At 36.7% G+C, this 23,217-nt stretch overlaps 2 protein-coding genes across 5 annotated transcripts in view; one reads left to right on the top strand and one right to left on the bottom strand.

Moving 5' to 3' along the window:
* Window positions 1–18,851, top strand: part of TOP2B (DNA topoisomerase II beta) — a 64,004-nt gene extending 45,153 nt beyond the window's left edge. For both annotated transcript variants that reach the window (XM_084795052.1, XM_084795051.1), the window contains exons 26-36: window positions 1,599–1,754; window positions 1,910–1,993; window positions 5,095–5,289; window positions 7,163–7,307; window positions 7,536–7,697; window positions 9,853–10,054; window positions 10,883–10,962; window positions 11,884–11,994; window positions 16,461–16,586; window positions 17,336–17,430; window positions 18,362–18,851. In XM_084795052.1, coding sequence (XP_084651178.1) covers window positions 1,599–1,754; window positions 1,910–1,993; window positions 5,095–5,289; window positions 7,163–7,307; window positions 7,536–7,697; window positions 9,853–10,054; window positions 10,883–10,962; window positions 11,884–11,994; window positions 16,461–16,586; window positions 17,336–17,430; window positions 18,362–18,529 — 1,524 coding nt within the window. In that variant the 3' untranslated portion in view covers window positions 18,530–18,851. The remainder of the gene's footprint in view (window positions 1–1,598; window positions 1,755–1,909; window positions 1,994–5,094; window positions 5,290–7,162; window positions 7,308–7,535; window positions 7,698–9,852; window positions 10,055–10,882; window positions 10,963–11,883; window positions 11,995–16,460; window positions 16,587–17,335; window positions 17,431–18,361) is intronic.
* Window positions 18,852–18,902: 51 nt separating this feature from the next.
* The window catches only part of RARB (retinoic acid receptor beta), a 134,246-nt gene continuing 129,931 nt past the window's right edge, over window positions 18,903–23,217 (bottom strand). For all 3 annotated transcript variants that reach the window (XM_084795058.1, XM_084795060.1, XM_084795059.1), the window contains exons 6-8: window positions 22,986–23,190; window positions 22,071–22,229; window positions 18,903–20,285 (exon numbers count right to left, since the gene is read on the bottom strand). In XM_084795058.1, the coding sequence (XP_084651184.1) occupies window positions 20,089–20,285; window positions 22,071–22,229; window positions 22,986–23,190 (561 nt within the window). In that variant the 3' untranslated portion in view covers window positions 18,903–20,088. The remainder of the gene's footprint in view (window positions 20,286–22,070; window positions 22,230–22,985; window positions 23,191–23,217) is intronic.

Here is a 23,217-nt window from a genome sequence, read left to right as displayed (position 1 = left end):
TTCTTGAACTTCTATGTCATTGTTGGTTTAAATTATATTTTTAAAAACTGCCTAATAAGTTAGTGAATTCAGTGCTCACTCAGTTTTAAAATATAAGGGTATCTTGGTTTCAGAATGCCCTTCTGGTGGAAGCAGAATTCACGCATAAAAGCTAGCTTGCTTTCAGTACTTGAATTAAGACTATGGAAGGTTTTGCAACATTGTTGCTAAGTGTACACTGGAAGGGAGTAAGGAGTTCAGGTACCAAAAGGAGTGGTTCTTACCAGAGCCTCTAGAGTTTTGGTAAAGAGAAATAGAATTTAAAAAACAGCTACATAAAAGATTATTTCTTATACTGCAAAATCTATCATTCAACATGGGAAAGTTCACTTTTTCTCGATGTCTAAAAGTGCCCTTAGTTATATATTGTTAGTAGGCGTGCGCGCACACACACAAACACACACACTCTTAGACTGCTCCCTAATAATGTTTCTGGTATCATGAAACCTAGATGAAATGAACTTCTGAAGTATGAGTTTTAGGCCGAACTGTACTGTGCTCTAGTATCTGGTTATTGTGGGCAAATTACCCAGATGCTGTGTAGTTCCACAGCAATACACTGTTTACTGAGGATTTTTTAAAAAAATTGTCGAACAGTCTATTATACATTTTCTAGGACTTAATTAATCATCTATCAGCTGTTCATCTATAAACTGTTAATTGAGTTTATAGTTTCATTTGTCATGAGGTATCTTGATTTGTACTTCCAAATTTTATGATTTTATTTCTAAAGTACACTCAGACCTATCTTTGTAGGTATACATTATTTTCCTTCAATGGTTTTAATTGTAAACCTGTTTTGTTTTTAAGCTTTTGTTTGTTAGAGTATCTTTGTCATTTTTAATGACAACCTTAGTTTAATTTTTTTATGTCTTTGTCTTAAAAACTTTGAAGACAATGCCACCTAAAATTATTTTTATTGAGTTTATTGTAATTTGAAACATAGTATTAGCCTAAGAAGCTTTCCTAAATTGCAATTGTTTTCCTGAGTGAAACTTCAGAAAAATCTCTCTATCTTAAATCATCACCTTAGTCTTTAGCTTATTTTCTGAGTTCCCATTTGAATAATCCCTATGTTAATAGGGGATTTTTATTAAAATTAATCTTTAGTGAGCAAATATAGCTTATTATGTATCTTTTTACAACTATTAAAACATTTTTGTAAGTGATTTATTTAGTGGTTTCATGTTCATTTACTGATCAGTATAAAAGTAGGACAATATGCAGTGACAAAACTTTTACTCAAATATTTTAAGATACAATATCTTTTCACTTCGGGACTTAGGAAAGCAATTAACTTTACATTAAGTTCTGGAGTAAATCAGGATAGCATATACTATTCCTTCTGAAAATTTTATTGTATATTTTAAAATCTTAAGTGCTTTTAAAACATAGGAAATAGGATTTATAGACCATCTTGATGGTATTGTTAAATAACTCCTATGACCCTGAAGGTGTTGCACTAACAGTGTAGCATTTAAGTCTGATATTCAGTGAAATTAAAAATGCTGACTTGGTATTATAATGGACTTTAATATAAAATTTATTATTTTTAACAGGCAACAGAAGAGGAAGACACACAAAACCAACATGATGATAGTTCCTCTGACTCAGGAACTCCTTCAGGCCCTGATTTTAATTATATTTTAAATATGTCTCTATGGTCTCTTACTAAAGAAAAAGTTGAAGAACTCATTAAACAGAGAGATACAAAAGTATGAACTTTTGTGGGTTAAATAATTTGGAACTATTTCAGTGTTATCCATATCTTTGATTTTCTTTTTTCCAAAACAAAGTATTTTGATTTATCCTTTACACATTTAAAAACTATTAAATGTTAAACTGTACTACTTTCTTTTTTTAATTGTAGGGGCGAGAGGTTAATGATCTCAAAAGGAAATCTCCTTCAGATCTGTGGAAAGAAGATTTAGCAGCATTTGTTGAAGAACTGGATGTATGTTAAATTTCTATTCAATATATATTTCAGGCTGGGGATATAGCTCAGGGCATTGGCCTAGAATGTGCAAGGCTTAAATTCAATCCCCAGTCCTGCTAAATAAATAAACAATTTTTAAAATGAATAAAATATATTTGGAAGAATAATGTTTTTGAGATAATAATGAAATTCTTTTTTAATTTGAATTACATCAGAATTTTCCTACACTTGATCTTAGCTAAAAGGTGAAGAAGAGATCAGAATTTTTCTTTAACTTTATATTAGTGTATTTATACTCCAAGTTGTGATCAAGTTATAAGGAAAAACTCTCTCTAGTGTAGATGGATATAAATATTATGGAGTTCATTTTGTAATAAATCATATTATAATGCTTTCTATTGGTTTAAGTTTCTTATCTGACTTCTGACTAGGCTATTGATTTTTTTTCTGAAAAGAGGTAAGGCCGATATATAGATATGATTTAATATGGTATTTTGACTTCCTTTAGATTGTAAGAAATTTCAATGTTTTATGTTAGTGGAATTCTAATTTAAAAAGTAAAAGTGGAGAAAATATTTAAAATGTAAACCTTTTAAAATTGTCTCTTAAGGTACTAAAATTAAATTAATGGCAGCAGAGTGAATGTCTGATTTTTGAGTATCAAAGGTAAACAGCCAGTACTATTGCATGATCCTACTTTTTAGTTACTTCATTATTTCAGATTCTTAATTATGTTAGTATTATTGTTTCATTATTTAATTTTCCTGTCTATGACTTGTGTTATAATTAGAATCTGTAGGAATAAGTGTGAACAAGTGTGTTATATTACTTACTTGATAGAATTTTTTAAACTTTTTTGTGCTGTTGCTTCAGGTACCTTTTTTGATCTTTTAAGTACCATAGTATATATTGACTTAATTCATTAAATAGATATTTTAAAAATAGAGGGATATTTTATTTCTGCTAACTTATATGCTAAAAAATTAATATTATATTGTGGATATGCTCAGTGGTATAGCACTTGGCTTTAGCATGAGTGAGACTCTAGCTAGGTTCCATCATATTAAAGATGAACAAACATATACTAAAAAGAAAACAATGGTTTTTGATTACTGTTATTCCAGTTCTGATGTTGCTTTAAATTTGATCATTGACTAGAAAAGTAAAACATCCTCATTTTGTGCTTACTTTGGTGTAGTACAGATTCTAGAGATGAAATTTACCATTCAAAGCAATCTCAGGTCCCCCAAGTGTTGCGTTTTGCTTTTAATTTGTCACTTTACTCTTTGATAATTAGCAATATTCAAACAAATGAAATTCTAGATATGGGGACTTAGAGAAACGGCTCAGCAATTAAGAGCACTCACTTCTTTTCCAGAGGATTCCAAATCACTTCTTTTGATTCATGTTAGACAGTTCTCCTATGTCCCCTATCACCATCTCTGGCCTCCATAGGCTCCCATATACAGTGAAGTATCACACAGACACATACACATGAGCAAAAATAAATTCTTAAATTTTAAAGTTTAAATTTTTTTAGATTTATTTATTTTATGTGTCTTGAGTGTTTTAGCTGCATGCATGTGTGTGTACTGTATGCATGCTTGGTTCAGAAGAGGGTGTGAGGTCCCCTGGAACTGGAGCTTCGGGTGTTTATGAACAGCCTTCTGTGTGATAGCAGTGGAACCTGGGCCCTCCCCAGAGCAACAAGTGCTCTTAGCCAGTGAACCATCTTTCCATCCCCATGATGCAGGTTTTTTTAATAACTAAAAATATTTAGACTTAAATTTCATAACCCTACAATCCTGTATGCTGGCACTGCATTGCATGTACTTCTCAAATAAGAGAAGTCGTCGTTACTATAAAACAGATAAGGACTCAGAGCCTAGAGAGTGGAGGGACTTGCCTAGAAAGGAGTTCTATTGGTATGATTAAAAATAGTTATCCATCTTGGCCTTTTTCATCTTCCCTAAAACAGATATGATAGGACTTTTCTAAAGCCTGCCCCATGGCAGGTACCCTGCCAACTGTCTGTTACTTATTAGGAGTATAGAACTAGTAAGTAGAAGTATCAGCATTGGGTTCCAATCTATTTGATAACTTTTATTAAACAAAATCTATTTAAACTTCAAGAACTATCACTTTCCCTTGCATCTATCCCAATGTGTTACGTATTAGAATAATTTTGTAGAATTTAGAATCTGTCACATTGTAGTTAATGTACATTTATTTTGATAAATAAATTCAATGTACTGGGATTTTAAAAAAGGATTTATTTATTTAGTTATATTATGTATATGAGTGTTCTGTTTTCCTATACACCAGAAGAGGGAATCAGATTCATTACAGATGATGAGCCACCATGTGGTTGCTGGGAATTGAACTCAGGAACTCTAGAAGAACAGCCAGTGCTCTTAACTTCTGAGCCATCTCTCCACACTGTATTGAGACTTTCCCCCCTTACTTTCTTACTTTAAAATTGTGAATCATATAATAATTACTGTAATGAAAAGAATAACTTCATATTTAATTTTTAAAGATTTATTTATTTTTGCTTTAGTATGCATATGGGTTTTTTCTGCATGTATGTCTGTGTACCATATGTGTGCCTGGTGCCTGAAGAGGTCCTGAGAGGGCCTGGAATCCCCTGAAATTTGAGTTAAATACGGGCATGACCTACCATGTGAGTGCTGCGAACTGAGCCCATGTTCTCTGTAGGAACAACAAATGTTATTTATAGCTGAACACTCTCTCCAGCCCCACTTCATACTTTTTAACACAACTGTCTTTGTCTGTGATTTGCCAGGTTTCTAATGATGCGAGGTCAGCAGTGGTCCCATACTGTAGTCTCATAGGACTATAAAGAACCACCTAGGTCACTAATTACCATTATTATGAGTAAGAAGCTACATATATGAATTGGGATTAAAACTCAGGTCTTCTGACCTAAAAGTTTTTTCTTGTTTTTTTTTTTTCCCTGTTATTTCAACTCAGATTAGATCAGCTAAAAAGAAAATTTTGTTTCTTAACATGTGAATAATTTATTTCAGGTTCTTATGCAATAGTGATTGTTTCTGTAAAATGTTTATGTATCCCCTTCCCCTTTAACCATATTTCAGAAAGTAGAAGCACAAGAACGAGAAGATATTCTGGCAGGAATGTCTGGAAAAGCAATAAAAGGTAAAGTTGGCAAACCTAAGGTAAAGAAACTTCAGCTGGAGGAGACGATGCCCTCACCTTACGGGAGAAGAATCGTTCCTGAAATTACTGCTATGAAGGCAGATGCCAGCAGGAAATTACTGAAGAAGAAGAAGGTATCACATGCTCTTGTGTCTGCTCATTGGGAGATTCTAATTTATGCTTGTGCTTAACCATGCTTTATGATTTGAGATGTATTTTGATATATAGGAAATATTTTTTACATGAGAGCAATTGAGCTGAGGAAGAACATCCTATTAGTCAAGGATCACACATATATATGTTTAGAGCTACTTATTTAATTCAGTTTTGTTCCCACATCCTCATCCCTTCTGTTTGGCCTCAAACACATGGACTCAACTGATTTCCTTCAGCCTGGGATTACAGGGGCCTGGTCTAAATTCAGCTTTTAGAATGAGAAACACTGTGCTGAACATCTCTCTAAATTAAAATCTTAACAAGACCCAACCAAAAACTACTGAAAACTATCAACTTTTTACATTTAAATTCTATGTTATCATGACCAATTAGAAGAAAAGTTAAGGTCGAATTGGTTTTTGAAGTAACTTATCACCTATCATCTCCTTGTTTGTGTCTTGTTAAACACTATTAAGCACATCTTGCATTGTTGTCAGTGGCAGCTAATATCAAGAACTTTAATATATATGAAATTTGCTCTTGAGCAGTCTAGGTCAGGATTGTTTAGCTGTAAAGACTAGAATGAACTTCAGAGCCCAGGAAGAAGAATGTATGATGGACATACAGAAGCTAAAGCCCTAGAAAGGTTTGTTTTACAGCCCTAGACATATGTATGCAGATATATCCAATACAGAACTAAGAACCAAGGTTCTTTATGATTAGTGAAATAAGCCTAAATTGGAATTATGCATCTGATAATTTTTTTAATTTTTATTTTTTCATGTAGAGCTAATATTTGAAGCATAGGAACATTTTGACACTAGAGCAGGTCTTTCTGTCTGATGACTGAAGTGTATATGACCTTCTTCTAGCCTGTGCCTTCACCTCACTCGGCTTTCACCTTAGCTTAGTGGCCTCTGTCCTTTTCTGTTGGTGTCTGTTAGGTTTATTTCTTATCATTCTTTTTTTTTTTCCCTACTTTATGTAGTGTCAATAAATTTATCCTTGCCTGCCCTGAGTTTGCCCACTTAAAACAATAACTCTTAAATGTTTGTCTCTGAATGTCCCAGGCTGCTGTGCCCATGTAGTCACCAGAAGGCCCAAAGCCCCTCAAACTTAGCATGGCTGAAACTGGGCCCATTACCCAGCTTTGTGGACCTGCTTTGTTTCTCATCTTGTTGCTTTCACTACTTTTCTACCCACCTGGCAAACTTAGATGGTTCCTTCAGAATTCAGAAAGACTCCCTTGGGGTGTTTTCTCTGGTCCTCCTCAAGCCGAACTGTTCACATTCCCTTGAGCTGCTGCTGTCATTCACTCTTTCTTTGACTTGTGTGGTATTGACCAGGATTCCTACCTACCAACTCTCCTGCCCTTACCAATAATTTTGGGTTAGAGTCAGTGTTATAGTGCCTCATAAAATAAATCTGCTGTTTATTTTCTTTCAGCAATTTGAAAGTGTTTTCCTACTATGTAGGATCACTAGGTATAAGCACTGATTTTGTGGGATTTTCTTTGTTGTTTGTTTTGTTTTGTTTTTTTGGAGTACTTAGCTATTGGTCTCATAGTTCCTTTGATAACCAGGAGCCTGGCTTATTCTTTATGATTTTTCTAAGTGGCTGTCATCTCACTGAGTATATCAAATATTAGGATCATATGCAGTGTCATTGGAAATAGGTAAATAAAATAAAGTAAAACATACCTCAAGTGGAATACATTAAATAAAAGCTTGCCTGATAAGAAGAAACTGTTGAATGAGAAGAAACAGTTGAGTGAAACTGTAGCTCTAAAGTTGGCATTGTTAATTTACTTTTTACTTTTACTCATGATTGGATTTGGTTTTTAACATAAAGGGTGATCCTGATACTACCATAGTGAAAGTAGAATTTGATGAAGAATTTACTGGAACACCAGTTGAAGGCACAGGAGAAGAGACATTGACCCCATCTGCTCCTGTAAATAAAGGTCCCAAACCAAAAAGAGAGAAAAAGGAGCCTGGTAAGGCATTAGAATGCTTTTGTGCATGTGTTTGTAAGAAAAAAAAGACTATAGGGTATTTCTAGAGTCTACTGACTTTGATTTGTTTATTTATTTTTAGTAATTCAAATAATACCTTTAGTTTTCATATACATTTGTATTTTATAATGAACCTTTTATAGAAAAGCTTCACTAGTTAGTAATTTTGAATAAATATTTATATGCATATTACCATTGTCTTGCTTCTAGGTACCAGGGTTAGAAAAACACCCACGTCCTCTGGTAAACCTAATGCAAAGAAAGTGAAGAAACGGAACCCTTGGTCAGATGATGAGTCCAAGTCAGAGAGTGACTTGGAAGAAGCAGAACCTGTGGTTATTCCAAGAGATTCCTTGCTTAGGAGAGCAGCTGGTATTGTGATACATTTTATATTTATTTTATTGTATATTATCATTGACCTAGAAATTGGCTTCAGTAGTATTACCAGTATCACTAAAGTATTTTGTCATTACTCTGAAGACAAAGTGAATTATGTTTTTAAAAAAAGATTTATTTTACATATATAAATGTTTTACTTATATGTATGTCTGTGCAGTGTGTGCACACTGCTGAGGTCAGAAGAGGGTGTGAGATCCTCTGGATCTGGAGTTATGGATCTGTGAGCAGCCATGTGGGTGCTGGGAACCAAACCTGGATCTTCTTTAAAAACAAGTACTCTTTATGATTGAGCAATCTCTCTAGCCCCAAATCATGCTTTCTTTCTGAGTTTTATTATTAAAGGTTAGATAATGTTCCCCCCACAGCTTTGGGATATTTGTAAAACAAAAAAACAAAAAACAAAAAACCCAAACCAAAAAAAATCTACAAATTGTACTATTGGCAACTGTGATGGCTCTGTTGAAAGTACTCTGTGTTAATATTCTTCCACATATATCCTGAGAGGTCTCCTGGCTGTAACTATCTGATTCTTTGTACTCATATTTTTAAAAATATAATGCTAAAGTTGGACTACAGCATCTTGTCGTGTTAGCATATCTCTGTTAAACATATGATTTGATCTTCTCTAAATATCATTAATTGCAAGTACTCAGATAATTAAAATCTGATTATTTTATAAATTCCCTTACATTTTCTTAAGATTCAGTTCATTAAAATGAGTGTTACAATTTTACAGTTGTTAACTCTGGCAAATACATTTTTAATTGCATGCCAGGCTTTAAATTCTTTGATTCTCTCATCAAGTGAGTACGTTTCTTTTCTTAATAGGTATAGGTATAAATGATATGGATGAATAATTACTGTGATTGGATTAAGTTACATGAAAATTAATTTGTTAAGGCTTCAAAATTTATGCATAGGTTTTTTCTATACATGAAAAGTGAACTATGAAATTATTAAGATTCTTTAATGCATGTTAGAGATTAAAATAAAACTAACTTGCATTATGCCAGTATGTTCTTCTCTACAGTTGTCTCCTATCTTGCCTGTGTGAAATTTTTCCCTTTCTTTTTTCCTTCCTTTTTCTTTCTTCTTTCTTTCTTTCTTTCTGTCGTGTGTGTGTGTGTGTGTGTGTGTGTGTGTGTGAGAGAGAGAGAGAGAGAGAGAGAGAGAGAGGAGGGAGGGAGGGAGAGAGAGAGAGAGAGAGAGAGGGAGGGAGGGAAGGAGGGAGGGAGGGAGGGAGAGACAGAGACAGACAGACAGACAGACAGACAGACACACACACACACACACACAGAGAGACAGAGAGAGAGAGAGAGAGAGAGAGAGAGAGAGAGAGAGAGAGGGAAGAGAGAGAAAGCATCTTATATAACTCAGGCTAGCCTCAGACTTGCTATATGGCTGAGGATGACGTTGATCTTCTTATCCTCCCAACTCCTCCTGCCAGTGCTAGGATTATAGGTATGTGCCAGCATGCCCAGTGTATGTATTACTGTGACTTGAAGCCAGAGCTTTTTGCATACTAGGCAGCACTTGCCAACTGAGTTGGTCCTTATGATTGTTATTTTATAGTTCAACTAACTCTAAAGGGAAATAAACATTTTTACCTAGGCAAGTTAAAAGAAAGTTTATCATTTTTAATATAATGTAAATTTTTTCATTTATAATTAAAGAAATGGGAAATCTTATGTTAATAATTCTTTGTATACGGGACACATGACATGAAGACTTATGACATAAGACCATACCAGTCACTTTTTCTGTGTTTGAATAATATTTAAATATAATGAGCAACATCCTAAATAAGTAGTTCCATCCATCTATGTAGGAGTATCCTTGCCTCCTGGAAAGTGTGAGGTAGATATCCCACTTTGAGGCCAAAGTTACAGGTTTTTATTCTCTAAATGCTCAATCTTTTTCTTGATATGTTATAAAAATATTTTAAGTGTTGAATCTTGAATTTTAAGTTTCCTATTCTTCCGTTGCATTTGAGCCAGTACTTCCCTATGTGACCCATGGTGGCATCAAGCTCCTGGGCACAAGTGATTCTTTCTTAGTCTCCTGATTATCTGGAACTTTAGTAACATGTCCCTGTGCCCTGTTGACATTCACTTCTGTTTCCTCCTAGCTGAAAGGCCTAAGTACACCTTTGATTTCTCAGAAGAGGAGGATGAAGATGCGGATGATGATGATGACAATAATGATTTAGGAGAACTCAAAGTTAAAGCATCTCCCATAACAAATGATGGGGAAGATGAATTTGTTCCTTCAGATGGCTTAGATAAAGATGAGTATGCTTTTTCACCAGGCAAACCGAAAGCTACTCCAGAGTAAGTAATGCAGCAATGAGTCTCCAGTAACTCTTACCATGAGCTCCAAGACATGATTGCTTCTAGCTAAACCTTTCTTTATGAAATAATTAGTTTGTTAATACTTTAGCTCTTCCATGCTATTGCTGCAGGTTAACTGAAAGATTGGCAAGTTTTTTTCTGGAAGAGCTTAAGAATAAATATCTTATATGTCCCTGTCCTATGGCTTTGTAACAGCTATTTATTGTTGCACTTGTAGCAGGAAAGTAACCTCAAACAACATGTAAATAAATGAGTGTAGTTTGTTCCAGTAAAATGTTTGTATCTTTAGAATTAGGAAACTTGTTTTTCCAGTAGATTTGTCCCTGATTACTTTTATTGCTTTTGATGACTGCCAGCATTAACATGGAGGGTGTGAGATTTGTGAACTAAATACATATTTTTAAAAGACAGTATAACCCAATATAACCAGCCTTGACTAGCTTCTAAAGTAACTACCCACCTGTGGTCGGCAGTCAGAATGGTATTACTACGTGCTATAATAGGGACTTCACCTTTCTCTTTGGAGCTTTTCTAATAATTAGGATTGAGCTAGTGTCACTTTGAATAATTTAAACCATTGCCCAGCTTTCATTCTTATTATATGTTAAGTATTTTTTAAATCTTATATCTGTGTTCACATATTTGCTTATATAAGACCATGAGTAAAGGGGCAGGGTATGGGTGTTACCCTATCTTTAATAGAGAAAGAAAAAAAATAGAGCTAAAGTTTTGATGATTATAATCCTGCAGTATATATTATATGGATATTTTAATTATATCCTCTTTGTGATATTTTCTTTCTAATAGAAAATCTTCACATGACAAAAAAAGTCAGGATTTTGGGAATCTCTTTTCATTTCCTTCATATTCTCAGAAGTCAGAAGATGGTATGTTCTTTTAGTCTTTTCATTAGTTAATTATTATATTATTGCTGTACTTGTAGAGAGAAAACTAGAAAAACCAATAGGCTAGGATTTAACTGCAGAACTTTTCATGAAACTTACATATTGACTGGTTAGAATAGGCAGGTACTATCCTAGCCCGCTGGGTATAGTGTCTGTGTATAAGATTTAATAATGAGAAAAATATTTTTAAAAATTGGAATTTGATTTTCATGGTGATGCGAATCTATGGCTATAAAGGTACTGGCATAGATGCAGATTTGTCTTACCAAATTCCATAGCTGAAAGAATAAAATTTTTCATAGAAGCAAATATAATCAGGGTATATCTTTTTAGTGCGTATATCTTTTTGTTCATGCCTATAATCCTAGCACTTGGGAGGCTGAGGCAGGAGGATTGCAAATTGAAGCCATCTGAGCTGCTTTGCAAGATTCTGTCTCCTCCCTCAAAAATAAGTAAGCTGAAGGGAATCTTGCCTTTAAAATTAGTCATCAATGACTTGTTGATTTAAAAATAGAATGCTTACTGCTCTTTTAGATTTGGGCATTAGTACTGATTGTCTTACAGGATTAATAGTGTTTGTATAATAACACAGTGGAGCCTTTTTATCTGAAAACAAATCACTAATATAAACTTCTGAACTTGACATTTATCTTTTAAATAATTAACTTTTGATACTATTAATTTTCACTGCCATGTGCATTTATATATTGTTTCACAACAGTGTTAATATTTTTGAGGTATAACATTGGTATATTTTTTATTTTCAACTGTTTGTACTTGTGGATTATATGGTCAAAATAGAAACTAGATCAATTTATTAGCTAAAGAGAAGTCATCAAAGAATCAGTTTACTCAGAGGTCTTTATAGAGTCTCTTTACTAAATAAAAGTTTTGAATTTTTAGATTCAGCTAGATTTGACAGTAATGAAGAAGATACCACTTCTGTATTTGCACCATCATTTGGTCTAAAGCAAACGGATAAAGTTTCAAGTAAAACAGTCGCTGCTAAAAAGGGTAGGAGCTTTATACCTGTTTGTGTTACTGTGTAAGCTATATAGAGATGATTGATATGAAAGAGAATTTAATACAATTTTAAACTATTTGTATGAGTACTTCACTATGAGACTTACAATAATATTATTAGGAAAATCTCTTTTGCTTTCTAATAACGTGAAGGAATTGGTAAAATATTTTAGATCATATTTTAAATATATAGTCCCCCCCACCACTTTCAAGTGTTTGTTTTTATGTCTGTATTCTGTATAAGAGGTAAAACATGCTAAGATTGCAGTTTAGCAGAGTGTTAAAGAGCACATGCCTTTTAAAAAAATTTTATTAATTTATTCTTGTTACATCTCAATGGTTATCCTATCCCTTGTATCCTCCCATTCTTCCCTCCCTTCCATTTTCCCCTTATTCCCCTCCCCTATGACTGTTCCTGAGGGGGATTTCCTCCCCCTGTATATGCTCATAGGGTATCAAGTCTCTTCTTGGTAACCTGCTATCCTTCCTCTGAGTGCCTTTACTTACCAGGAAACTGGGACAGAGGGGAGGACATCCTACTGGGACTCTAGATGAGAGAAGCATGGGAGAATAGCAAAGTAGAAGGCTCCAGAGGGTCCTAGAAATCTACAAGCAGAACATTATGATAGGCAGATTTGGGCCTAGGGGTCCCGCTCAAACTAAGGCACCAGCCAAGGACAATACAGGCGGTAAACCTTAAACCCCTACCCAGATCTAGCCAATGGACAGAACACTCTCCACAGCTGAGTGGAGAGTCGGGTATGACTTTCACACAAACTCTGGTGCCTCATATTTGACCATGTCCCCTGGAGGAGGAGAGCACATGCCTTTAATCCCAGCCCCGAGGAGGCAGAGGCAGGTGGATCTCTGTGAGTTTGAGGTCAGAGTTGTCTACAATGTGAGTTCTAGGACAGCCAAGCTACATAGGGAACCTCTGTCTCAATCAACCAGAAAGAAAGGAGAAGGAGGACAAGAAAGAGAAGGAGGAGGAGGGGGAGAAGAAGAAGGAGAAAAGAAGAAGATGAAGACAACAATGAAGAAGGCAAGAAGGAGGAAGAAGAATTATTCACTTTAAAGCTTCTGTAATTATAAAATAATCCCATGATATTTTAATTGATACTTTGGGCACTCTCTAGGCCCACCAAGAGCTCTTGACAGTTGATACCTTCATAGAGAAGAGGATTCATTCTTTGAGGGCATTCCCACTAATAGGTTTCTTGTGCTTATAGTGGCATTAATTGGACTTAGTGGGTAATAAGAAAAAATGAAGTTGGAAGATGGACATGTAGAGGGGAATATTTGAGAAACTAGAGAAGGTAAATAGGGAGGATATCATCATGTTTCATTGTATAAATATATGAATTTTCAAGGAAGAAATAATGGTAACAAAAGATTGTTTTTCTATAAAGTTCCTTTGGTGGATTGGGTAAAGAATACACATTTTATCTTGATTCTATAAAATGTTAGTTCTGCTTCCTTTTAGTCCTTACATGGAGGAATGGTCAGTACAGTTAGCATCTTTTCTTTCTGAATTTAGCTTCCACGTACCCTGCCATAGTGTTAGATTGTTCATGAAATGCTGAATTGATTCAATAATGTTATACAACATGCAAATCATGTATTTTGGTCTTTTTGAAGGCTGGTATTAGTACTTTACATTTGAAAATAATATGTACTTAAAAAAATACACGTCTAGCTCTCTTACTGTCCCTCCTGCACTCTCTCCCTCTCCCTCTTCCTCTCTTCCTCTCCTCTTCTCTTCTCTCTCTCTGTGTCTGTCCACCCTGCCTCTCTCTCTCCCCTCCCCTCCCCCATTCTTGTATAATAAACTTCTTCATATAATAAAAATGAGATATTAGACTATGTGGACCAATCCCTAAAAGGAAAGAAAATATATAGTACATACCACTAGAGTCATGTGCGTGTTGAATGTAGCAAAATGATAATACTATAATCCGGACAGTTTTTTTCCAAAAACACTGAATTGTGGAGAGACTGCTCAGAGGAGTGTATCTGGTCAACATTCTAGGTATAGCAGGCTCCCATTATTTCTTCAGGACATGTTGGCCTGTGTCTGCATTTCTTTATTTTTTTTAATCTATCATATGTTGTTATTGATTATTTGGGAATTTCACATAATGCTTCACTTCCCAGTCAGTCCTCCCAATGTCTACAGTTCTTTATCTGAGGACTCTGACTTTGTAGTTGTGCTGGACATGAACTCTCCATACCTCCCCTTGCTCCTTCCACCAGTGATTGAGGGAAGCTGGTATAAAAGCAGCTCAGTACCCTTACCTCTCAGGTTCCTGGTCTGGGGTTGTATTGGCTTTCAGAGTTCTCCAAGAGATTAATTAAGCCCCAAGAGTAACGACTGGCTTGATAATTTACTTATGACTAGCTGTTTGCTCTTCAGTATCTTTTTAAAAATTTTTTTTGTTTTTCGAGACAGGATTTCTCTGTGTAGCCTTGGCTTTGCTGGACTCACTTTGTAGACCAGGCTGGCCTCGAACTCACAGCGATCCACCTGCCTCTGCCTCCCGAGGGCTGGGATTAAAGGTGTGCACCACCACACCCAGCTTTGCTCTTCAGTATCTTAATTCTGTACTTTCTATCATAACCTACTAGGTAAATATTTACCCCTGAATACACATCTTGGGGTCAGTCAGGTTGTGCTTCTGAAGAACTCAAACCAAGACAGACTCTAATTTCCTTTCTAGAGATCATTTTGGAGAGATGGTTCAGTGGTTGGGAACACTTGCTGTTCTTGTAGAGGACCTGGGCTCAGCTCCCAGTAACTGTGTCCAGTGATTTACAGCCACTTCTAATTCTAGTTCCAGGGCCCTGACACACTGTTCTGGTCACGTGGACACTGCACACACAGGGAACACAGAAAGACAAGCAGGCATATGAGTACATACATGTAATTTGTTTAAAGCAACCAAAAACATTTTTTAAATGTTTAAAAAGCCGGGCATGGTGGTGCACGCCTGTAATCCCAGCACTCGGGGAGGAAGAGGCAGGTGGAGCGCTGTGAGTTCTAGGCCAGCCTGGTCTACAGAGTGAGTCCAGGATAGCCAAGGCTTTGCAGAGAAACTGTCTCGTGGTGGGGGACAGAAAAAAGAGTTTTAAAAGGCCTCTTTCTTTAAGTCTTCATTTAAAATATGAAATAATTTTTATATTACAAAATATTGTGGGATCTGTATCCCTTCTTGAAATCTGTCACCATGCTTCCTTCATTAAGCTAAGGAGTTCAAGTTCAACATGAACTAAAAGGCTAGGCATTTTCCATCTAGACTTTTTAGCTCTTTATCCACTAGCTGGATGGATCTTACTTAAGTTGATCTAGGAAACCGCCAGCAAGAGTTCCTTTGTCTACCTCCCTGAAATACAATCAACAGATAGTTAACAGATAATTAACAGAAAGGACGTACCAGGTCCCTCCTTCCTAAGAACTCTGTTAAATCTGATTTACATATATTATTATTCACATTATATTTTATAGTTCCAATATTTTGCAGCAAAAAGCAACCTATAATATTTAGATAACTGACCTATAGTTGGGTAGAGGTGTTGAAAGTGTCATATAACTTCTGCAAGCTTGAAAACATTGCCAAAGAAAAAGCTGTGGTCTCTATCACCCTGTTGGATGAATCTGCATTCCTTGGTTCCTGTAGTAGATTTAGTTATGAGGGTTCAAAAGGAGTAAAAGTCACGGTCTTTGGCTACCTCTTCCAGGTCTGCTTCCTCCTGCTGTCAGCCACTGAGGGTATTATGTCCAGCATCTTAGCTTGAGATCAGTTCTACTTTTCAGTCAAGTCAGCAGCACTTTTTAGTTTTTAATAGGAAACTTTGTAGTTTATTTCACTCTATCCGGTACATTTGTTTTCCAGACTCATTTTCACAAGTGTGATTATAGTGTTTATATGAAACATAAATACAAGATTTGTTTTTAAGGCATAATATGGCAAAGTGAGGCCTTGTATCTATAATGACCTAGGGTTTTCATGTTTCTTTTCACATGAAAAATGCCAAGTCTAGATTTCAACTATTGGAGGAAAATGAGTTGCTTTGCATTTGTTCTATTTGAGGACCCCATAAAAATGCTTTCCACCACTAAATTATTTTTATAAGATATACATAGGCTATAATTACTGTTTCAGAGATATTTTTGTCATGAATATATGTAAAAGATACTGTTTAATTTCCTTTAATACTCATTGCTTAAAATATCCCAATTTAATTACCTAAAAATCAAATTATGCCCAATTGAATAATACTCATTTTATCATCCATGGAATGATACTTACCTCTATACTAGCATCAAACAGAAAGAAACCATTTCTTGGTATAATGGCTACTAAATTTCTTATTTTAAAAAATCCACTGTTATAGAACTTAAGCTTGGTTTGTTAATAAGTACTTTACACTTGCCAACTAAAAGTATGTTTGCTTAATAGGTAAACCACCTTCAGATACAGCACCTAAGGCCAAGAGAGCCTCTAAACAGAAGAAAGTAGTAGAGACTGTAAACTCGGACTCAGATTCTGAATTTGGCATTCCAAAGAAAACTACGACACCAAAAGGTAAGGATTGCCTCTCTATAACCCTTAAACACAAGATATAAATAGGAAACTATTTTTCTTTCTTCAGTTTTATTGAGTTTGCTGAGGGGTCTCTGTTTTATTTTAAATTGGGTCACATGCAGGCAGCATTGTGATGCATTAGAGCAAAGACACAGAACAGCTTAGAACAGTTACTCACCAGTTAAAATGGTAGCAAGCTTAACTAAATACACTGAAGTAAAGCTCAAAGATGCCACAGTGAACTCCTATGGGCTTCTCCCACCTCTGTCTCTCATTTCCTTCACTAGGTTTATTTGAGGCAGGGTCTTGTTATATAGGTCAAAGAAATAGAATAAAGAGGAAAGCTAAAAATAACTATCATATATCCTATAGAGGTCAATATATACCCATATGTAGTTTGAAGCCTTGTAAGTTTATCACTTTTCAGACATAACTTAAGCACCCTTGTAAGAAGTTTTGTTTCTAAGAGCTGTATTTCCAAAATGTTTTGGAGGCCTTTGATCAGGTCTTAATCATTGAAACTTATTTCCAGGATTTTCTCACTTGTTTTAAATGTATTTTTAAAAATACTCTTTAGTCACTTAAACTCCAGAATTAAAATTGTGCTGCCAAAGTATATGTCATTTATAGCAAGAGGGTATGATTGCATGCCCCACTATTGGGCATGCCAAAGAAATAATTGTAACATTTGGTCATATATCTTATTTACCTTTGGGAGGAAAAAAAAAAACCTTTTCATGTGTTTTAAGGTAAAGGTCGAGGGGCAAAAAAAAGGAAAGCATCAGGCTCAGAAAATGAAGGTGATTATAACCCTGGAAGGAAACCAGCAAAAACAGCCAGCAAGGTAAGCAAGAACATGCTCATGATCTGTTCTGCATGTCTCACTTCATGTTGTAATGCCTGTAAGAGCTCTACATTAACCTCTCATGAATGGGAGACATTGATCTGTGCAACCAATCTATTTCTTATGTAAAGAGAGCACTATAAATCAGCTTAACTCAGAATCTTCTGTTCCATCTATTGAACTGCTGTAGGCACATCCTACTCCAATATTAGAATACTCTTATGAACTTGGATCGATTTTTTAAAAATTGAGTTTGTGCCTAATATTTCTAATTAATATGACTCTTTAGAAACCCTTTTTCTTTTTGGTAAAAAAATGGCCTTGCCACTTCTTCCTATGAAAACTTAAAAATATACATATGTGCATAGCCTCACAGTTTCCATCAGTTACCATCTCTCTTGTCTACTCTGTAGCTTTTAAAGTAGTTTGTCAATACTTGTGACAGTGTGTGCTACATACTGAATATTGCCTTGTTCTGTTCCCATGAATTCTTTTGTTTGTTCATTCTTTGTGTAGCCTTGGCTGTCCTGAACTTGTTTTGTAGAACAGGCTGGCCTCAAACTCACAGAGATCTGCCTGCCTCTGCCTTCCGCGTGCTAGGATTAAAGGTGTGCACCACCATGCCTTGCTCTGACTATGTTCTTAAAAATAGGGCAACTTGAATACTTTGATGTGGACATTGTGCATACTTACTTAGTAAGAAGCAATTTTGGAATAGTGATGTTGCATTGATGAGTCTCTAACTTGGTAAACATAAGAGCCCAAGGTAGCTAATTACTATGTTTTTTCCTTCCATAATTCATTTTAGTCTTAGGAATGACTGTTGGTAATATGCCATAAATGTAAGTATAAGGAATAATAGTTACCACTAGACTTTCCTTAACTTTGGGAGTTTTAAACTTTTTTTTTTTTTTTTTGGTGGGGGGTCTAGAAACCGAAAAAACCGTCTTTTGATCAGGATTCCGATGTAGACATCTTCCCCTCAGACTTCACTTCTGAACCACCTGCTCTCCCAAGGACTGGTCGGGCTAGGAAAGAAGTAAAATATTTTGCAGAGTCTGATGAAGAAGAAGATGTTGATTTTGCAATGTTTAATTAAGTGCCCAAAGAGCACGAACATTTTTCAAAAATACCTTGTGTTGTCCTTTGTCTTTTCTGTCTCAGAATTTTGTACATCTGGCTTATTTTAATGTGATGATGTAATTGGATGGTTTTTTATTATTGTGGTAGGCCTTTTAACATTTTGTTCTTACACATACAGTTTTATGCTCTTTTTTACTCATTGAAATGTCATGTGTTGTCTGATTGGCTTGTAGAATTGTTATAGATTACCGTGCATTAGCACAGATTTTAACTGTCATGATTGCAGACTACAGACCTGCTTTTTGAAATGAAATTTAAACATTAAAAATGGAACTGTGTTATCAGACTCTTTACTGAAGGTGAAACTGAAGTAAAAGCTCCCACACACCTTTAAAATAAATATATTTATTCTTTGCCAGGAGACTCCATGGAAAAAGGTAAACAGTATATGAACATAGAAAGCACTGTTAAACCATCTCAATGTACAAACAGAGCCAGTGAAGGTACATCACAGACTTTTGCTAATATATCAAAACCAAAAAATTCCACTAGTGCTTCCATGAGAACTCAGAACCTGACACTCAAGTCTGTCAACCACTCTACCACAGCTGTCAGTCTGCATCATAGTGATTGAACAAGGCCAGAGTAGGCCACTTACCCATACCTTCAAGCATCAAGACTGGGGGAAATCCCAGGATCAGGCATGAGTCAGGAAGGACACTGGGCTACTAGAGTCCAGATGGCAGACTAGCCTGCTGATTATCCTGTGATATTTCTCCAATGGCTTGTGAACAGGTAAACAAACTAACACTGGACATTGTTTTTGCCTTGGAGGCTATCATGACTGTAAAAATGCATCATTTTCATTCGGTAATTGTGTCATTTAGGAATAAACCACTTTTAATTTAAAGTGACATTAACAATTGAACAAAGGACATTGGATTAACTGAACTGGCAGTTACACTGATACAGAATTCTTTTCTGCTAGTGCAGTGAAGTGGTAACTATCTGGGCAACATAAAAGAAAGGATGTAGCTTGAGAGCATCAAAAGCAAGGCGAAGCTTCCACACTACTTAAACCAGAGTGTCTTTAGTCTTATCCTGTATTGTACAAAGGTCCTGGTTCCTTACTGTGAGGCCTTGTTATCCACGAAAGCAAGACATACAGTGGACGTACAGTGATCTGCTCCATAACCTTGGTGTCTTGGTTATTGAGTATGCAAGACAAAAGAAAGCACCAACATACAGTATAGAAAGAACAGAGCCATACTTCTGTATGTACAAAGTCTTCAGAAACTTAACCAGGGCTAAATCATCTCAACTGGGTCTTTGCCATGCATCTTGACTGTTCAGAGAGGAAATAGAAGCTTTAAACTAGTTTCTGGTGGCATGAAATGGCTGATTTTCAGAGTTTGAAAAGTTTGTATTTCTAGGCAAGTTACACAGTAAGGAATATATATTGATACATATGAAAATGTCTTGGTCCTTTTTGAGTTTAACATATTTCAGTCCAAAAACTAAGCAGCAGTAACAATGTTTTCCTTGCATTTTCCATGTGGAACTGAAGGTCCTGCCTCACTGCAGCAGAGGAGACTGACTGACTCCATTGTTGTCCACTGAGCTGGGTGAGACGCTGGGGCTGTGCTCGGCTGGGTTCCCACTTGAACTTGGGGTCAGGGGTTCATGTCCTTCAGAATTCTCCAGCATTTCCTGAATGAGAGGTGGCATTGATCCAGGAATTTCCATTTTCAAGGTAATTACACGTTCTGCACCTTTTTCGAGAGATAATATACACCTGTTAGATAAGGGCTCAGCTAAGGAACCAACATTCACGCTCAGGTGTGTGAAAGAGTTGTGACAAACAGGTATCAAGTGACTGGTGTCCTTGCTGACGCATGTTTACTGGGAGGAAAAGCATAAAGGTGTTTACAGTGGGAATGTCAGCCACCAGAATGTCAGCGTCACATGTGCTGGCCAATCCCAACTAGACTGGTTCTCCGGCACTGGCTGAGCCAACATTCCCTGTGAATCCAGAGAATGTACTAACAGGGCACCCTGAGCTTTGTTACATTTTTCACTGTAAGGAGAAGCAGTGGAGATAATGTGATGTGCGTATTTGACAGTTGTAGTGCTTCAGTCAGAGACAGGAAATTACAAAGAGAAGTCACTGAAGACAGATTAGAAAAATACAGGTGAAGGGATGGGCAGTTTCCACAATGGAAACATTGACTTGAGTCAGTATGTGGTAGTTTTTCTGCAACCCAGTCCATCCAGTGCTGGATGGTTTCATGCCATACACATCCCACAGCCCCTACATGCAGCTGTTTAGATGTAACTCTGTGAATAACAGGAAAACTACCTTGGAACATGTGGCTAGGGCTACTGGACTCTGCTAATATGGGACTTGGGACATTTCTATATGTGACTGTTAGTCCTCAGGTCTCTATAGACAGAGATATTAATGGCTTTATTTATTTACTTATTTACTTATTTAAATTAAAGACCTTATTCAATTGCATCTACTCAAGCACTGGTGTCTTTTTGCTTCTCTTAATCCCATGCTGGGGATGAACTTAGAATGTTTCACTGGGGGAAAAAAAAAGAACTGAGATTTCTTGTCCAAGTTCAGTGTGTACTTAAGCACTGAAGTGTAGTTTGTGCTGTGGTTTGCCAAGATCCTCAGGTGTGGAGTCCTCTAATGGGAAGGAACATGGCAGGTAATAGCAGAGTTGGCATAACGAATAATTGCTGAGTTATCTCTACATAGAAAAGCCTTCTGCATTCAGCTACAAGATGGCTTTAGGCATTTCTATAATTGCCTGAGTTGCCACGTAGACTGAGAATCATGAAGTGAAAGTATTTGTATCTCTCAGCCAGGCAAGAATTCATTTACTCTGAAGAAGTGCAGGCGTTAAGTTGCCCACACCAGAGCTGTGTCCACAGTGACTCTCATTTTTCTAGGGGTTAGGATGCCATGGAAAAACAGTCTAAATGTGTAGAAGCCCAAGGTATCTGGAAAGCTGGAATGAAATGTATGGATTCAGAAAGTTAAATATACTCTGGAAAAAGGGATTGTGGTGAGATGGCTCAGAGGGCTAGGAGCTTGTGGTACAAGATGGTTGACTTGAGTTGGTGCCCCAGGAAGCACATAGAGATTGAAGGAGAAAAGAAATTCCCCATAATTGTCCTTTGACCTCCATGGACATGCATGTGAGCCCCAACAACAATAGTTTTCAATACACCATCTGGAAGAGTGGCTCTCCTAACTAGCCATCCCATTTTTAAACTGTATAGTCTCTTAGGATTGCTGGGTACTGGTATCTGCTTTCTGCTTCTACTATCTCACACCAGAGACAACATCAAAATGTGTTCATAAGGGCACCTGAGGAGCTCATAAATGCATAGACACTCATGCTCAGACAATGCTTAATTCCTTTTGATTTCTATGAGATATGCATCCCTACTTAAGCAGTTATGGGACTCCTCAGATTAGAACATGGGGTTTAGGAAGTAGAAGCTGGCAAAGCCCTGCTGTCCTCAGCACCCTGAAGTTTTACCTTTAGCGCTGATGCTGCGGAGATCTGTGATTTTCATTAAGATCTTTGGGAACATGTGGGGCTTGCTGGGCCGTCGCTTTCTAATGTAAATCTTTAGTGCTTCCAGCAGTGGTTCTTGGAGCTTGTCTACTTTTGTTGGTTCCTCGAGGTCCTGGCGGTCTGGATAGCAGGAGAAAGTATTCAGTGTTTAGTGTCCAGATAGCTGAAGGACTGCCGGCCATCCCCTCCCTTGTCTCCCATCCCCCTTGTACAGTGGCTTTATTTGGTGATACAGTTGCACGCTACCCTGAATAAATGCAATTCAGTTAAGCAGTGGAACTTGAAGATAGTTGTCCGCTTAGTAAGCACATTTGTGGCCACTCAGGTCCAGAGGCAAGAATTACCTCTTGTGACCAGATGGTGTCAGTATTGAACTGAACAAAAGAACTTTGGGCAGGGTGTCTGTGAAACTGAAGTAGATAAGCCTACCCCTTAATTACAACCATCACTTTTGAACTCGTGTTAGCTTCTGGTTAGCCAGCAAGGGGCTACAAAGAAGGGGCCATACTTTATTCCAGCCCCTCAAGCACACGCCGGCATGGTGAGGGAGCCCAGGTGGTGTTTTGAATTCTATATTAACATAGCATGCAATTCACTTAGGTCATCATTAACATGTCTGTAAGCATGGAGCAGAATGACCCTTCCTTTACAGAAGTACTTGTTTCCTACAAGAGAAATTGGACAGACTGCATTTTGGCATTTCTTTCAGAGCAGAAAGAGCTCAGATACCACTACATAATTTACAACAGGAAAAGGTGCAACTGCTCCTAGCATGAGGATTGTATCCACATGCCTTTCTCCATGCACAGGAACCCCAGTGGAGCCACATGCTCTGCTCCACATGAGGGTCTCGTGGAGGTTCCGGGAGGCCAGTACCTCCACAGATTAAGCAGATGGCACTGAGAAGGCCAGTTTCCGTGTCGTCCATTTCCAAAGGCAGGAGCTGGTTGGCAAAGGTGAACACAAGGTCAGTCAGAGGACCGAAGCCAGCGTTGTGCATTTGAGTTCGATTTAGGGTAAGGCCATCAGAGAAGGTCATAGTGTCTTGCTCTGGGGTATACCTGGTACAAATTCTGAGAATCTGGAAGAAAAAAATATGTATGTACAC

The sequence above is a fragment of the Acomys minous genome (assembly GCF_964271855.1).
Source record: "Acomys minous genome assembly, chromosome: 9".
NCBI classification, from domain to species: Eukaryota; Metazoa; Chordata; class Mammalia; order Rodentia; family Muridae; genus Acomys; species Acomys minous.
This window is presented reverse-complemented; position numbering and strand designations above follow the sequence as displayed.